This window comes from Arvicanthis niloticus, chromosome 13 (genome assembly GCF_011762505.2).
Source record: "Arvicanthis niloticus isolate mArvNil1 chromosome 13, mArvNil1.pat.X, whole genome shotgun sequence".
Taxonomy (NCBI): domain Eukaryota; kingdom Metazoa; phylum Chordata; class Mammalia; order Rodentia; family Muridae; genus Arvicanthis; species Arvicanthis niloticus.
Window position 1 is genome coordinate 53,073,774 of NC_047670.1, and position 18,296 is coordinate 53,092,069.

General features: G+C 50.2%; 1 protein-coding gene across 3 annotated transcripts in view; it reads right to left on the reverse strand.

The window, feature by feature from the left end:
* Nucleotides 1–447: 447 nt before the first annotated feature.
* Cacng2 (calcium voltage-gated channel auxiliary subunit gamma 2) overlaps nt 448–18,296 on the reverse strand; it is a 126,307-nt gene continuing 108,458 nt past the window's right edge. For all 3 annotated transcript variants that reach the window (XM_076911581.1, XM_034517485.2, XM_034517486.2), the window contains exons 4-5: nt 5,175–5,315; nt 448–4,475 (exon numbers count right to left, since the gene is read on the reverse strand). In XM_076911581.1, coding sequence (XP_076767696.1) covers nt 3,940–4,475; nt 5,175–5,315 — 677 coding nt within the window. In that variant the 3' untranslated portion in view covers nt 448–3,939. The remainder of the gene's footprint in view (nt 4,476–5,174; nt 5,316–18,296) is intronic.

Consider the following 18,296-nt stretch of genomic DNA (forward strand, 5'->3'; position numbering starts at 1 on the left):
CTGGTTCTCTCTGTAGAAAGCCTTCAGAGTATACCCCAGCGTCAAGTCCGTTTCATGCTGCACACAAGGTGGTGGTTGTATGTAGATTACGGGGTGGGTGGGGCTTATTAAAAGGGGAGAGCTCAAGAATGGTGTAAGCGCTGCTTTCAAAGATGGGGGGCAGTCATGTTGGGAAGGACCAATGTTGCTGGAGCATGGGGGAACGGATGGGCAGTGATCACAGGGACTTGTCAGAGAGCTGTGTGGCACTGGCTTCTGCCACCTTTGGAGGGGGTGAGCCCCATATCACTGGAGGCCATGAGGGATGCTGAAGAGAAAGGATTCATGATTTTGGATGTTGGGACACCTTACTGCCTGTGTTCTATCACCCATCAACTCTGAGAACTTGCTTAAATGGGGTGCCCGAGCTGGGACAGCGATTCAAGGAAGTGAGGACCAAGCTATATATATATATAAAAAAATCTTTATTTCATGTACCAGGATTTTGTTTTCTCATTGTTTCATTTTGTTTTTAGGTTTCTTCTTTTTAAAATTTTTTTTTCTGTTAACAGTCTGGAAAAAAAATAACCCACCAAGAAAATAAAATGGAAGTTGGTTTTTTTTTTGTTTGTTTGTTTTGTTTTTTTGTTTTTTGTTGTTTTTGAATTGATCAGAGCTGGGTATGAGCTGACAGTCACCACAGGAAGCACTGCCCCATCCCTCCAGGGCCCCTAGCCCTTTCTTGGTCAGCCATGCTGATATTTCACGCTGATATTACCTCTCACCCATGAGTCTTGTTTGGGTGGCCTGACCCCAGGTCTCACTTCCTGGGAAGAAGTCCAATTTGTGCCCAAATACTTGACCAGAGCTTAGAGTGCTATGCACAGAGGGGTGCTTGTTTGTAGGACCCTTTCCTGTGTCTCTGGGCCTTTATCTAGTATGGTTTGGAATCTGCTGGGCCTTGGGCAGGGCTGAGGAGGGACAAGGTGCTGTTTTTGCCCAGTTTGGAAGATGCTCTGATCTCCCTGCATGTTAACTGGCCCTCATATCTGAGCCATGGGGTCCGAGGCCTCCCCTGAACTTCTAGGCTGGCCTAGCAGGTGGTCTGTCTTGCAGCTGACCTGGGAGAAGAATTTTCCTCTTCCAGACACAAGGCAAGAAGCTATAGAAGCCTTCCTCAGCATGCCCTCCAATTCCCAGAGAGTTGCAGCAGAGAACCTTCAGAGCAGGCTAGCGTTGGGGTAGCAAAGACAAGCAGGAGGTTGGTTAGAGCTGGAGGAGCAGACTCGCCCTTGGAGTTGGGGGAGGGGTGAGGTTGCTAGGAAAGGGTTAGCTGGGTTCTCATTGTCTGATCTGGCCCTTGCCACTCTGGGGAAGGAAAAGGAGAAACCTGAGCGCTTCCTTAATTCACTCTGGGGTGCAGGCCTAACTGGGTTGATCCTTGCCCTGGAGAGTGTTCTGCAAACATTCTTTCCATACAGGGAGATCTTTCACCCCAGAAGGCCTGCTTTTTCACTGACCTCAAAGATAGCAGAAGACTCTGTCTCTTGAAGAAGCCTCCCCCACTCACTATGACTGGGGTTATACCCATTCAAACAGGGAAGGCAAATGAGGAGATTCAGAACTTCGAGTCTCCCTCTGTCTCCATGGCAGGATAGGTTGCTCACATATGTGAATTTTTGCTTTGACACTGGATGTGAGGGTGGGGTCTGGGGAACACAGTGAGGAGGCACGTGGTGTTTGTGTGTGTGTGTGTGTGTGTGTGTGTGTGTGTGTGTGTGTAAGAAAGGAGAGAGAGAGAGAGAGAGAGAGAGAGAGAGAGAGAGAGAGAGAGATTGATTGATTTAGGAATGTTCTCAATGTCATCAGGACTGCTTTGATTACTTCTGGCAATTTTTTCACTGAGCTGGGCTGGTGGCAGATCTTAAAAGTCACAGACACAAAAGGTAAGAATGAACCTTCAGAATCTCAAGCCAGTCTGTCCACAAGCTGACACAGTGGGAAGCTGAGGCCCAGAGAGGCCACAGAGCTAGGACATCTAGAATATAGAAAGGAGCCCTTCCATACAAGAATATGATGCATCACACATGTGCAAGGTACAGTGGGGAGCACAGAGGCCAATGATGGAGTTGGGCTGGTTTCCATGGCTTTGGAGGGCACAGGTCAGCTGCCTCTGAGCCACACTCCTGACTGGGTGTTGGATGGGAAGGGTTTTCAATGGGCGTGACCTTGGGTGGCTGCTGCAGCACTGAGCCTAGGGGACAGTGGCTCTGGCCAGTGACTATAGGTAGAAGTGTGTGTGGGTCTTCTCTCTCCATCAGCAGCACCTCCCTGCAGGCAAGAAGAGACTCTCCAATCCCCAGGAAGATGATGGGGCCTTTCTCCTTTTCCCTCTGGCTCTGTGCCCAGCTCACATCTCTCCCAATGGATTTTGTTTGTTTGTTTTTAATGGATTTCTATATTTGTTTTTGTTTTGTTTTGTCTTTACAAGTTCCCTGCTAAATTTTAAGTCCCCCACCCCACCCCGATTTTTGTTTTCACAGTTTAAAGCTGGAAAAGAATTAAAAGAAAAAAATACTACTTGATTTTCTTGCAAGTAAATTCACTTATTATATATTTACATTTATTTATAGTCTGTGGTTTTTTTATTTTTTAAAAAAAAATCACCACTTGTTTTTCCTTTTTCTTTTGTAAAAAGAAACCTTTTTGCAATGTCATTGTTGGACTCCCTGGCCCCCCAGAGGGGCATCAGTGAGTCCACAGACCCCCAAAGGGTCAAAGAGCCCCCTTCCCAGGGGGCTGGGGGCCTGTGAGTGTGGGGGTCCACCATCGCCCCAGGGTCATCTAGTGGCCCTGAGGTGAGGGGTGAGGAGGGACGGCTGCTCTGTATCCCCTGGGGGTGGGTGTCTCCTGCCTTCAAGGACAGGAACTCAGGGTTACTGCCCCTCTCCTCGAAGGCTCCCCCTGAGGATTCCAGGGGTCTGGCTTCTCTGTGAGCCACCAGCAGCCATTCCTTCTCCTTCCCTTTCCTCAAGGCCTAGGAAGTCATCACAGTGGGTTAAGGACCATTAAGGACCATTAAGGACCGGGAACCTGGGGCCGGGGAGCCCCAAGTGCACCACCTCCAGGCACCTAACGGACAGGGGTGGACCAAGGGCTTGGGTCACCTGGAGGCCTGCAACTGCCCCATTGGTGCTGGGTAGAGTTGGCCGCAGAGCCATTGAACTCCAGCATCCTAGGGCCCGGCTAGGGATCCAGGGGCTTGGCAGTGACCATTGCTCCCCTGGCCCTGGGGCCCCTGAGTCTCTACCCCTTACTCTCCCCGGGAGGCAGGGCCTGCTGGGGTTAAAGGGAAAAGAATGCGTTTTTTTAAAATTTATTTTTATTTTTTTTCATTTTTAAACTCTCCCTGCAGTTAAAACAAAAAAAAAAAAAAAAACAAAAACAAAGACAACATAAAACCCTAATAAATTCTCTCTTACTTTCCTCGTTTTTTTTTGTTATTTTTTGTTATTTTTTTTTGTTTTTTGTTATTTTTTTTTTGTTTTTTTTGCTTTACATTATCTTGGTTCCCTTTTATTTTTTCATTTAAATTGGTTTTTATTAAATGTTAAAATAATGGTACATGGGAAATCATGCATTTTCTTTTAGATTTATTTTCTATTTTAATTTTATCCCTCTTGCTTTGTTTAAAGTTTGTCTTCCCTCGGTTATATTTTCCCCTCCCCCCCGCATAGCCTGTGGTTTTGATTTTGTTCTTCTTGTAGTTTTTTTTTTATTTACTTGCTATATTTTTCTCTTTTTTTGTTTTTTGTTTTGTTCGTTGTTTGTTCGTTTGCTTGTTTGTTTGTTTGTTTGTTGTTGTTATTTTTGCGTATGGAAGGTCTCCCCGTGGCTGCTGTGGTCCCTCCCCCCGCCCGCGGGCCAAGCCTCCCGGGGGGGTCCCCCATCCCACGGTCTTCATACGGGCGTGGTCCGGCGGTTGGCTGTGTTGGCGTGGAGAGAGTCCTTGCTGTCCTTCTGGATACAGTTGTGAACCTGGAGAAAGCTGTTATCCCTGTCCGAGTTGTAGGTGGCGGTGGGCGTGGTGGCAGCCTTCAGGGGGTCCCTACTGAGAGTGTACATGGAGATCTCCGTGGACGGCAGGGTATTGAAGCCCTTCACGCCCACGGGCGAGGCGTCCCTGGAGTGAGAGGGCTCGGTGGAGCGCGAGCTGGAGCGGCTGCGGCGCTGGTAGCGGTAGCGGTAGCTGGGGATGCGGGTGATGGCGGAGGCCTGGAGGTAGTCGGTGGCGCGGGCCGTGGCCCGCAGCTGTTTGTGGCGGTCGATAAACATGTGCACGGCCAGCACCCCGACCATCTCGGCGATGATGAAGGACAGGGCCCCGAAGTAGAAGGACCAGCCGTAGGAGTAGCTGTTCTTTTTGGAGTCACTCTTGGAGGGGTCTCCAGCATTGGCTGATATATACACGATGATCCCGATGATATTACTCAGACCTGGAGGGGAAGAGGGAGTCAGAGAGAAGAGCCTGAGATGCTAGGGGGTGGAGAGGCCTGGGATGGGGCTTGATCTTGGGTTTCCTTGAATAGATGGACCTGAGGCGTAGGGTTGGGGGAGCAGTCTGGAAACCTCCTCTTACCATCTCAAGCCTTAAACTTTGTTTGTTTGTTTGTTTGTTTGTTTGTTTATTCGGGTAAAAGTGAGCCATGGACATGGCTGGTGCCATTAGGTGGTGGCCAGGCTTATTAAATGGCTCATGATACAGTTCCTGTCACTCTCTGCGCATCTGCAGCCCTTGTGACAGGTCATGTAACAGCACAGATACCTGGCTGTGGGCCTGCTTGCCAGCTTTCCTAGCCGGGGGAATGAGAGGTGGGTAGGCTTTCTTGTCTTCCAGGGTGCAGCTGGGTATCATGTGGGGCAGACGGGGGAAGAGTGGGTCACTTAGAGTCTCTCTGCCTCTTCCTCATTTTGCTTGTTCTAGAAGGGCAGAGGGCAAGTGGGTTGGGTGGGCTTGGTGCACTGAAAATTACAGGGGTACCAGCCCTTCCTCAGGGGTAGGAGGAAGATGGGGTATTGGCATGGGAGCAGGGGTCGGTGCACTGGACCCTCAGTTCGACCTCTTCCTTGGACACAGCCTGTAGCTAGACCAGGAGACGCCGATCCCGTCCTCTTGCTGCCCATCCCTGCCTTACCTGCAGACACGAAGAAGATGCCCGCGCTCAGGATGATGTTGTGGCGTGTCTTGTAAAACTCGCTTGCCGCGATGCAGAGGCCACCCATGAAGAGCAGGATCACACTCAGGATCGGGAAGATACTCGAGGCCCTCACGGCCCCTGCGGAACATAGAGCATAGGGGCCTCAGTGAGTGGCAGAAGGGCTGCATGATAAAAGATGATACAGGGAGGCCATGTGGGTGTGGGGGGACAGTACACAAGGGCCAGGGCCTCAGCGCTGGTGTCCCCGTGGTTGGCAATGTGAGAAAGGGGAGGAAGGAGGGTCTCTACTCAGCTCATAGTCCCTTAAAGATGCTCCATGACTTTTAGGACCAGACTCCAGCACCCTGTCACACACTCAGGCTTCATCCCCTCCAGCCATCCTGCCTTTGGCCTCTGTTTTTTTTTTTTTTTTTTTTTTTTTTTTTTTTTTGCCCCAACACAACCAGCCTCCTGGATGCCTCCTGGATTGTTCCATTTCACACTGTTGACTTTTGCCACACTTAGCTTTCTCACAGGGACGTCTTTCCTGTTTTCTTTCCTCCACAAACTCCTACCCATCTGTCAAAGCCCAGCTCCAAGTCCCCTCCTCTGTGACACCTTCCCTGACCTCTTTATATAAAATCTATCAGCCCCCCTCTGTTGCTTGGGGACACATGAGCATATTTGGAGGCAGGTGGAGTCACAGGGCTTGCACTGGAATCTGGCCGTAGCATTTATTAGCTACTTAAATTGGGAACTGTCATCTTGTGTGTCCACGCCTCAGTAAGACAAGGATGGTCTGTCTCCAAGGAGCATTGTGACAGTGAACAGAGTCAGTTCAGGCAATGGATTTATAAAACACATTCATGGGGCAGTAAGCGACAGTTGCCACACTCAGCGCATGTTTATATGTGTATTTTCATTCTAAGTCATAGAACCCAAAGGGCTATATCTTCTCTTTATAGCTTCCTTCTTTAGTCACTCTTTTCAAAGACGCAGGGGACCTCCAGTGTGAACAAAACAGCCCAGAAAGGCCAGGAGACAGACTCACTGCAAAGAGAGAGTGAAAAGGAGACACCCAACCCAGGGCCTCGGAATGAGAGAGCAAAGAAGGCCTGGCTGTCAAGATGCGTAGAAAGAGCAGCTTAAGGGAAAGTGCCCACAGAGGGGAGGGTGGCAGCTCTGTGGCCGTGAGAGGGTGTGTCTGTCTGTGGGAATCAGAGTCTAATGATGCCAGTCTACAGAGGCTCTGAGGGTCCCTGCAAAGTCATACGCCTTTCCCTAGCCAAAGCCAATTTATAGAAAGTGACATTATGACCCAGTTGACTCCAGTCGTGGAGCAGTGGCCAGGCAGCAGCAGAGCTGGAAGTGGAGATGGGGGTTGTACCTGCCTAGATGCTGTGCTTGCTCCCCCTGCCAGTGCTGTAGGCTTCCACATTCTGAGGAAGCACCCTACCACCACTCACTCCCTCTGCTCTCTTTCTACCTTTCAAGACAGGGTCTAAGGTGTCTAGGTTGTCCTGGAACTCACTCTGTCAGTGAAATTCTGATGTGGCTACCTCAGCTTTCTGAGTACTGGAATGAGAGTTCTGTGCCACCCGGCCCTAGTCTCCCTCAGTGGCTTCTAGGGAAGTAGAGGCTTGTAAACCACAAGACCTTTGAATTAAGCCCAGTGATTGGTTATGGTATAGTTTGGGGTAAAGATGTCACCTATGTTCCTGACCTTGTCCCTTTGGGTAGCTGAAGGCTGAGAATCTGAGAGGGAAAGCTCCTTTCCCTTCTTCCTAGACAGGGTCTTACTATGTAGCCTAGGCTAGCCTTAAACCAGAGATTCTCTCACCTCAGTCTTTCAAATGCAAGGCTTGCTATACTGACTAGGGGACAGCTCCTCCTCCCTTCTCTTCCCTCCCCTTCCTCCTTGTCTCCCTCCCCCTCTCTTTCTTTTTACCTTTCTTTCTTGAGATAGTTTTCTATGTACCCAGGCTATCCTGGAATTCAGTATGTAGACCAGGCTGCCCTCAAATTCACAGGGCTCCACCTGCTTCTGCAATGCTGATATTAAAGGCATGTGCCATTAGACCTGGTGGGGACAGAACTGGGGTTTCAAACAGAATTGTAGGGAGTTCCCTGTAACTGCATCCCTTACCTATGACAGGGTCTAACTGCTCACTACTGTTATTTAGTGAGTAGACAGTTTTAGGGAGGTATAGGGGATCTGAGGTATGCAGAGCTTCGTGTCCAGGCAGGTCGCAAATAGAAGCTGGGCCAGAGGCTTACTCTGAAGTCTCAGCACTCTGGGGACAGGGCTGCTTCACTCTCCAGGCCTTATGGGAGATGTGCTGTCTTGTAAGCTATTTCTTAGAAAATGCACTTTGGGCAGGTGGGTTTCTGGGTTTGAGGCCAGCCTGGTGTACAGAATGAGTTCCAGGGCTATACAGAGAAACCCTGTCTACAAAAACAAAAACAAGAAAAAAAAAAAAAAAAAAAAAAGAAAATGCACATTGTACATTGTCCTTAACTGGACCCTGACCCAAGCACTCATGTGTATACACACAGAGACACAGACACAAACGTGTGAGCGCACACACACACACACACACACACACACACACACACACTTCTTAACTTCCTTAATTCCCATTGGTACAAGAACATTGGGATGGTGAGCGCTTACCGACACCCTGGCCAGGGTCCTGAGCTGGGACCTAACACATTCTTACACCTTTGCTATGATGTAGAGAAAACCGAGTTCAGAGAGATGGAGCAAATTGTTTAAGGCTACCCAGCCAGTAAGCAAGTTTTCTAATCCAGATCATCACCAGGGCTGTTTCAAGGAGCTTAGGAAGGTGCTGGAAGGTGGCCAGGACTGGACTCTGGTTTTGTCTGTGCTGTGGACTTGCTATGTGGACTGTTACATAGAAGATTCTGTTCTTTCCTAATGGATATGGAAGGATGGCTCTGTCCCCTTTCTCCAAGGAAATGACTCTTCCTGCCCACAGCATCCTGTGTTCATCGGAGGAGACGCCTGATGCGAAGGGCCTGAAGGACAGCCCGGGCTAGATACCCAGCTCTGCTTCTTCTGCTGTGAGAATTCTCGCTATGTGTCTTGCAGGGCCACACTCTTAAAAAGCCCATGCTGCCTCTGGAAGCCAAGGCCTTGGTGGGTGCATTCTGCTTGCTGGTTGTAGCTGAGCTCTTCTGGTAGACAGTACATGTTGCACCGAGACGGGGATGTTTGTCTGAGACAGAGGGGTCTTTGTTGGAGTGCTACCCCCTGTACCAGTTCCAGGATATATGATAACAAGTTTTGCCCTATCTTTATCAAACTGTGTTCTGAAGAAGGAGATATATATCATCAAATGGTAACAGAGTCCCTGCCTAAAAGAAATGCAGGAACAAAAATGGAGAAGAGACTGAGGGAAAGGAGGTCCAGTGACAGGCTCAAATTGGGATCCAGCTAAAGGAGAGGCTCCAAGGCCTGACACTATTACTGATGCTATGGTGTGCTTACAGACAGGAGCCTAGCATGGTGGTCTTCTGAGAGGCCCAACAAGCAGCTGAAAGAGCCAGATGCAGATACTTACAGACAACCAATAGACAGAAGCTGGGGACCCCTGTGGTTGAATTAGGGAAAGGCTAGAAGAAGCTGAGCAGGAGGGTGACCCCATAGGGAGTCCAGCAGTCTCAATTAATCTGGACCCCCAAGATCTCTCAGACATTGAACCTCCAACCAGACAGCATATGTTAGCTGATATGAGCCCCTCCACCCCCAAAAATATACAGCAGACACTGCCTGGTCTGGTTTCAATGAGAGAAGAAGCACCTAACCCTTGGCCCCAGGGAGGAGGGAGTTCTGGTGGGGTGGGGGTGGGGGATGGGGACATCCTCTGGGAGACAGGAGAGGAGGAATGGGATGAGGAACAGTCAGAGGGTGGACCAGGAGTTGGATAACAACTGGACTATAAAAAGAGATTAAAGAATAATAACAATAACAATAATAACAAATTGGTAACAGAGCCAGAAAGATACCAATGGAGCACCATGGTGTGTGTGTTTGGGTGTGTCTCACGTCCTGAGGATGGAGTTTGAGACAGACACAGTGTTAGGCCTTCTCTGTCTCCTCAGCCAATGGAGAACATTTTACTTCTATTATACAGAGGCTGAAACTGAGGCTTAGAGAAGCTTGGCTGTCTGACCAAGTGTTGTGATCTCAGGCCTGTCCATCTAACTAACCATGGCATCCCCCCCGCCTAGGCTCTGTGCATTCTCTGAGCTGGATCAGGGTGGGCTTCCCTGAGAGAGTGATATGGGGTTGAGTTTGGGTCAGTCCATAGGGAGAGTGGAGGTAGCTGCTCAGAGTGTTTGTGGGACAGAAACAGTACCAAGTGATGTGTTGGACAAGGAAGGGGCTTGTTCAGTGACAGGGCCAGGCTCACAGGCACTCATGGAGGGACTTGGGGATCCATGAGTGAGGAAGCTGAGAAGGCCAAGGCATGGTCCAGAGCCAGGTGGAGCCTCCTGGGTCTCTAGGGGCCTGGTGAGTCAAGGTCTTCAGAGTAAGGGAGTTAACTGGGCATTTAGAACTGAGGGCTATAGAGGGTCTGATGTATATCACAAGAAGCAAAGTCAAGAGTGGCTGCAGGCCAGGAGGAAAGCTGCAGGCCCTTGTTCTTTATCTTTTCCTTCCCCTTTGGACAGGATCTTTGTAGCTCAGACTGGCTAGAACTAGTTGTGTAGCCCAAGCTGGCCTCAAACTCTTATCCACCCCCCTCAGCCTTCTGAGCGCTGGGATTTACAGAAATGCCAGAGTCAACTTCGATTCATATTTTCTGTGTTGGTGGCTGAAGTGACAAATGTTCTGACTGATGGAGAAGGACCATGCTTAGGAAGTGGCCTCTTGTCTCAGCCGGGGGTGGGACAGGGCTGAGGTGGGGTACGTGGCTGAATGAGAATTAGGGAAACTGAGTCAATCTTTTCTGATAGTCCTCTTTGCCAGGCCCTCTTGGGAAATCATGGTTATGATATTGGGCCTCAGGGAACCTCTCTTAAGCCATCATACTGACACATTGCTCTTGGGGGTTGGCACAGCCGGTGGATAGTGGCATTCAGAGGCCATGCAGTTCTTTTTTTTCCATCTGGCAGAGTGGGTGGGTGACACTCAGTAAACAGGGATGTAGGAAATCTGGCCTGCTGCTGGCTCTTCTGGTTTTTTGTTTGTTTGTTTGTTTTTTGTTTTTGTTTCTTTTCCCTTCTTCTTTGCCCTTGGGTCTACACTCTGCTGGCACTGCAGTAGAAGACACCTGAGGATCCTATGTTGTGATCATCCTGCATCCCTGGGATCCTTCCTCCGGGTCAGACCACCATCTTCTCCTGGCTTGTATACCGATAGTCACAGTGTTAGCACACTGAGGGTAACTCCTCAGTTTCTGCACAGTGTTGAGATCTATGAGTGTTAGCCTACTGGGACTTGATCCATTTTAATGGGTTCATGCGGCACACACGCTAGATTGGGAAGAACTTTCTAGGCTCTTATATCCTGCTTGTACCTGTTTCTTGTTTCAATTGGCTGGTGTGGTCAATGACCATGAAAGTAGATGGGTAATGGAAGATGTGTGTGCGTGTGTGTGCACATGTGTGTGTGTGTGCATGTGTGTATGCATGTGTATGTGTGTATATTGCTGGAAAGGGGAAGAGGTGCAGAGAGATTGGCAGACAGAGAGAGAGAGAGAGAGAGAGAGAGAGAGAGAGAGAGAGAGCAAGCACAAGCAGGCAGCCTCACTGGCTGTGTGGTCTGTGCCTGGCTTTCCCATCTGTGTGACAGGGAAACAGCCATTGCTGCCTCAGGGTGGCTGTGAAGATGAATCAGCTGCTGTCAGGTTGGGGACATAGTCAAGTGCTCAGCACACATTTTTTTTTTCTCTGTGATGCCTCATGGAAGATATGTTGGGGATACAGGGGGCCACTTAGAGAGCACTGGCTGTGCTGGGGAGCACTATGCCAGGCACTCCTCCGTATTCTGCTGGGGGTGGAGACCGAGACCATCACTCAGGTTCAGAAGACAGCTGTCTAAGCATCTCTGCTCATCACGCTGCCTGGGCCGCTGCCTTAGTTTCCCCAGATCTATATGTAGAGAAGGCATATAACCAGCTTCTCAACTGCTGTGGGGAGGAGCCTGGGCAACAAGTATAGCACATGTCCCCAAGGAGCCAGGAGATGCTGCTGGTATCACACCAGAGTAGGTGTGGCTATTGTTTATCCTCTCTCTCTGTCTCTCTGTCTCTCTGTCTCTCTGTCTCTTTCTCTCTCTCTCTCTCTCTCTCTCTCTCTCTCTCTCTCACACACACACACACACACACCTACCTATCCACGTACGTTTTATGATATGTGTGGTGGTGGTGAGGAAGGGGAAGAGCCTGTGTGTGCTGCTGTGATTTATGAAGTCAGAGAACAACCTGTGGGAGACGCCTTCCACCCTGTGGGTTCCAGGCTTGGTGACGGGCTGAGTCCTATTGCTGGTCCCCTCTTGGGATGTGGGGGTCCTGAGGTGGGTGCTTGCTAGTGAAGGCTGCAACTCAGCAGCCACAAAACTAATGAGCACTGAAATAAAAGTGGGGATTGAGTGGACCCTGCCTGGGCCAGGGCAGCAAGGGTGGCCCTGCCCTGCTCTGCACCGACTGGCAGCTAGCCTGGGCCTGGAGACACTTCCTTGTTGTGTGATCAGGCAAGTAGACTCCCTGGTTGCTGTGACTTCTGGGAGGAAGGTCCCTGCCCTTTAGAGCCTGTAGGGGATGTGTGGCTGGAGAATGTGATGGGTCTTATTCCCAGAAAGTGCCCTGCACAAAGCAAGGCATTACATTTTCTAGATCTCAGTTTTCCCCTTGCCTGTAAAGTGGAGGCACAGGGCTGGGTGGTTCTCCTGGTGTCTGCAAGGCCTGCGTTCAAGAGTTTTGATGATGTTCTTTTACTTCCAAAACTGTATCCGGCAAATCTTGCCTCAGAGACTCCCCTCACCGTTCCTTCCTCACCGTGGCTGGGGAGGGCTAACACCCTACTCATTCAGGGAGATTGAGTGACTTGCCCAAGACCACAGAGTACAGCATCTGGAACGGAAGCATTTTTGTTCCAACCCCACAACTTAGGCCTTGACTCCTCATCTCCCTGTGTATCTCCAAGCTCAGCACCATAGGGACAGAAGGAAAAGTAGGGAGGGGACGTCCTCCAAGGTGGGAGGGTGGCCTTGTATCAGCTGAAAACCTAGCTCCATCTCTTTCCTCACTGAAGGAAGAAGTACTGTGAGCCTGCTAGGCAGACATGGGGAACAAGGCATCTCATTTATTCACTTGGCAAACAGTCCCTGAGATGGATGGGGTATGGGAGGACACCGTGCAGCTCCCTGTCTTGGGGTCCTCAAGCTCTTTATGTTCCAGTGAGAAAAATACAAAATTTTTTTGAGACAGTGTTTCTCCATGTATGTGTTTTTCTGGCTGTCCTGGAATTCTGAACTCACAGAGATCCAGCTGCCTCTGCCTCTGAGTGCTGGGATTCAAGGTGTATGCCACCACACCCCTCAAGGAGAAGAATCTTGACAGGAGTCAGCCACAGGCCACAGGCCGGGGCAGTGACTCACAGGTAGCAGATTTGCTGAGTATATTCAAGGCCCTGGGTTTGATTCCCAACATCACAGAACAAAATGGAAAACAGAAAAAGAAACAGATCCAACCAGAAAGTGGCCTGACCTGGCCTTAGAGAAGGGTAGAGTAATTTGCCTCTCATCCTGCTTGGGACGTCACATCCTTCTCCACCCTCTTGGCTGTTGGTAAGCACACCCCCCTCTTTACCACGACCTTTCCCACCCACCTACTGCTGCACCTCCTGGCTCTCATGGCCTGAGGCCTCCCAGCTGGCCTTTCTTTTCCTGCCTGAACCCAGCACACTGAGCAGCCAGGCTTTGAGTCTGAGCATCTGGCCACGTTCTCTGTTCTTAACCCTCCACGCACAAGGTGGGTAGGGTACCATCTCAGGGCTAAGCTGTTGTCTCAGTCTGCCGGAGTCAGAGATGCCAGATGCCGCTGATGCTCTTGGGCTGGAGGTAGCCCCTCCCCCTGCTGGGTGGGGTGGGAGAATGTCTACAATGTTTACAGCTCCCTGCTTCTGTTCAAAGGCTACTTTTGGCTTGAGGAAGCCAACTGGTAAGGGAAGCTCTCTCATCAGCTCCGTTCCCACCCCATCTTCTTTGTCTTCTGCCCTGCAGTCAACATACACTGCTGCACTAAGCAACCACAATGGCTAATGCCTTCTGAGTGCTTCCCGTGCTCCAGGCTGCTCAAAAGTGATGTCCTAAGCCAGCTCTCTTCACCCTCATCCCAACTTCAGGAGGCAGCACTGAAAACAAAGCCAGGAAGGAAGCCTAGAGCAGGCTGCTGGTATTGAAACCTCTGCAGTTATGCCCACCTGGCTCTTCTGTTCTCCTGCCTCTTGGTGGCCTAGCTCAGTGTATTCATCCCTGAGTGACCCCTCATGGCCGCCTGATGTCCTTCCTGAATGGTGGTATGACTGTTTTTTTTTTTGATGAAGGGCTGTTGCTTCCATCTCTGGCTAGGGTGCTCTCCTCATCAGCTGTGACTCCGCATGCTGAGGGGAGGTGGTAGGTGGCTGTGTCTGGAGACCCCAGCTCTTTCTCTGTCAGTCCCATTTAGTGGCCGTGTGTGTAATGGGCATGCTGGACCTGGTACCCAGCTCTCCTGTGTATGTGGGTTGTGCATGCGTGGGTGGGTATGTCTAAGATCCAATGGTATTTATTAGTTCTTCCCCACAGGTTCTAGCTCCAGGCTCTAAATGTTGAGTCGGAGACCTGATTCCACCCTTTTGTCTTGCACTATGAAAGTCTATATAATGTTGTAGATTTGGGTGTCTGGCACACAGTAGGTGCTTACTATGTGATTGTGGAATTGAGCCAATTGCCCTGATTCTTTTTCCCTCTCTCAGAGCCACATGAAGAAATCTAAGAAATACAAATTTCCATCTTTTGGACATAGCAGGGATACCCTCTAGGACCCAAAGACCTGCCTCTGACACAGACAGGGACATGTGTAGATACATGCATATGAATATACATGCACACATACACTTAGATGCATGGGTCCACAGGTACCAGACACAGATCACAGCACAGTTGCAGACCCTAACAGAGACATATGTTGGCATTTGAAAGATGATGATGGTCACTAGACATCACTTCCTTTTCCTCACTCAGACTGAGGAAGAGGCAGAAGCCACCATGACAGGCACATCCTATGGCCTATGGTGCTCATTGGGACAAATAGTGTGGCCACCATTCAGCCCTCGTGGAGGCAGTGGTAGGTGAGGCAAGGCCCACAGCATCACACCTAGTGGAGGGGATGGGAACCAGCAGGAAGATAAGGGGACCCAAAGCTACGCTTGTGTTACTAGGAGACCTGAACTCTGACTCAGGATAGATGGTAGGTCAGGGAGGAAGAGCATGTACCATGCATGAATCCATTTGTTCCCCCCCCCCCCCCCCCCCCGAGACCCTTCCTTGTACCAGGCCCTCAGGAAAGCTTGTGAGCTTGTGAGCAGGCACACCCTGTTTTCTTCACTGACCAGGAGTTGAGTTCTAGTCACAGCCTTCTAGAACTCTCTGTACTCCCCTTCTGTCCCACGTCACCCCAGGTGAACAAGGAGGGCAGAGGTGGCACACTGGCCTCTTTGGCTTTGTTCGCTCTTTGTCCTTCAGATTTTAGCTCAAACTCCCGTGTGAGTGCTGTGAGCCCCTCCTTGACTCTGGCAGTAGGAAGCCCCTCCCCTTTCCTGCTTGACTTCCTCTATCACAGCATAGCAGAGTCTAACGTGCTTTATGATGAACTTGCTAATTTCGTTGATTGCAAATCTCAAGTGCCTGAGGCTAGGCCTCCTCCGCTGTCAGCTTCCACGTCCTCAGCACCTGGAGGAGGGCCTGGTATCCAGGAAGGAGGCTCCTCCAGGAGGACTGGAAGTCTGTGAGTTGTTCACACTTGAAAGGGAAGGAGGAAGATACACTTGTCTCTAGGGTGGCAGCTTCGGTGGAAGCTTCAGCCCCCCCCCCCCACCCGGGAAGCACAGGTTTGGCAGGGCTCAGCTCCCTTAGCCACAAGAGCCTAAAGGCCAGTGACAAAAGGAACAGACATAGCCACACCCCACCCCTTCCTCTCCTCACATCTCTGCTTTTCTTGGAGCAAGTTCAGAAGAACATGGAGAAAGGACTCAGTCCCTCAGCAGTTTCCTCTGTTGATTAGGCGGAGCTGCCGGGGACAGGGTTGGGGGTTGAGGAGAATGAGATACAAAGTGGGGGCTGCTTCACTGGCTCTGTCCCTTTCCTTGCACCTCTATCAATTTAGTTAAATTTAAACAGCCTGGGCATGGAAATTGTTATCTGTTGGAGGCGAAGGGGACCACACTACCCTGAATGCCAGCTTCTCTAAGTGGCCTTCACACTGTATGAAAACAGCCATCACCCCCACCCTCTGGCTCCAGCTCTATGGCACCGTAGTCATGTGGGTGGGGAGTTGGGGTTGGCACAGATCTGATCCTGCCCTGAGTGGACCAGGGTCAGATGGTGTCAGGGTTAGTGTTAATTGTCAACTTGATAGAGATGAGTCCCTGGGTGCCTGTCCAGTCATCCTGATTTTATTGAGGTGTGAAGAGCTGCCCACCATGGGTGGCGCCATTCCCTGGCTTGGATCCTGGAGAGAAGGAGCTGGGAGGCAGCTGTGTTAATCAGCTGTGGATGTGATGGGACCAGCTGCTTCAATTTCCCCTTGCCTTGACTCTCCTGCCATGATGGGCTGTAGTCTTGAGCTGTGAGCCAGTATAAATCCTTTTTCCCTTCAGGTACTCTTGTTAGGGTATCTTATTATAGCAACAGGAGAAGTAAGTCAGGCAGGCTTGTGATTCTGTAACCACTGGGGCGCACACTACCTTCCTGGAGCCCACCTTGCATGGCGACTGTTCTTTCAGAGGTCCCAAGGTAGAGCTGCCTTGAAGGGGCAAGCTCTGGCATCTCTATTGGCTGAGCCCTTTCCATTGCCCTGAGCATCTTCCCTCCCTGCCTTCCACCCTGGCCCATTCAGAGTTCTCTACTCGGGGACTCAATGTTGAGCCTTCTACCAGCTGTCCTGCCTTCAGCCCACCCCAGTCTCTGGCTGCCCCAACTCTGTAATGCATCCATCACTCCCTTTAGTCTTCTGACTCTGATGGCTAGCTGCCCTTTCTAGATCAGGCTTCACCTCACTCAGAAGGACACCTGACTCCCCAGACCTACCAGGCTGGGACTCTTCTGTGTCTGTCCTCTCTTGGTTACAGGCTGGGCTCCAGCTAGGCTGGTCTTGATTGTTGCCCAAAGATGGGGTACTATTCTTGCTTCAAAGCCTTTGCTTGGTGGTTCCCTCTGCTAGGTCATCTCTTCCTAAGAAATCTTCTGTCTCCCCTGCCCTCATCTAGAAAGGCTGTCTCGGTTTCTTGTCTACATGACAGCCCTTCCTCTGCCCTTCTCCATTCCAGTCACTGAGGCCATCTCAGGCAGGAACATGGGCTCTTGCTCATTGCATCTCGCCTTCACTAGGACACAACTCTCCCAAGGACCTCGCTGTCTCTTGGTTCACCTGAGATCCCTAGTACTGACAACAGTACCTAGCGAAGCCTAGCAGGGAGTGAGCACTTAGTGTGTCACAGTGAATGAATGAATGATCCTTTTTAGAACCAAAGTTTACACTTGGCTAATGTATTTAGGAAATCCTTTTGTGAATGCCCCTGTGAGAAGTGTGATGGAGGAGCAGGCTTGACCCATTGGGAAATGGCACTATTAGCAGGTAGGACCTTGTTGGAATAGGCGTGGCCTTCTTAGAGAAAACGTGTCACTGTGGGGTGGGCTTTAAGGCTCCTGTGCTCAGGCCCCACCCAGTGTGGAATGAGAGCCTCCTCCTGGCTGCCCTTGGATCAAGATGTAGAACTCTGGGCTCTTCCAGCACCAAGTCTGCCTGAAAGCTGCCATGCTTCTGGTATTGATGATTTTGGGCTGAATCTCTGAAACTGTAAGCCAGCCCCAATTAAATGTTTTCCTTTATAAGAGTTGCCTTGGTCATGGTGTCTCTTCACAGCAATGAAACCCTAGCTAAGACAGGTCCCTAGTCTTTCCCCAGATAGCTAGCCCTCAGGCAAGTTCTGTCCCTCTCCCAGCCTATCAAGTGCCAGGCAAGCTAAGGTAGTGGGTTTGACTGACCTGGACTCTAGGCTGATTCAGGCTCAACCTACCTCCAGGTGAGACCCACTCACCTTGCTGCCTCTCAGCAGTTCTAAGGCTTCACTGCTTGCTTTGTCCCTGATAATATGTCACCATGACTTACTCCACACTTACTTTCTTGTTCAGTTACTTCCTTGGTCTGTCAGTGAAGCACATTACTGAACCCTCTTTCCCCTTCAGGCCCTGTGCTGGATGCTGGGGTGAAGAAATGCATGGGTCAGAGACTAAGAGACTTATATCTTGTCAGGGTGCTGGGTGGGTGGTTGCAGTGTGTGGTGATAAGGCAGGTGTGAGATGGAGATACAGACAGGGGGTGAGAGGGGCCTATGAGGCGCTTTTGAACCAGAAAAAAATATAGGGGGTCAGGGATTGTTCTAGAGAAATTAGCCCTGCCTCCAAGCTCCCCTGGCTGCATAAACTGACAGGAGCAGTGGCTTCAACCTTTCCAGAGCCATGTTGTCTATCTCAGACTACCATGTTATATAGCTCAGGGCCAGCACACTCACACCATCCTAAGCTGCTGCATGGTTTTGTGAGTGGACTTTCATAGGAAGTACCACTAAAAATCCTGTGTCTATTTTTCCTCAACAAGTGGCATCTAATAAAAACCAGGCATAGCTGCTCATGCCTGTAGTCCTAGCACTTGGGAGGTAGAGGCAGGCGGATCTCTTTAAGTTTGAAGCCAACCTGGTCTACAGAGTGAGTTCCAGGACAGCCACGGCTACACAGAGAAACCATGTCTTGAAAACAAAACAAAACAAAACAAAACAAAAACAAACAAAGGGAATTGGAATTTTAAGGTTGTGATGGTGTGAATATGCTTG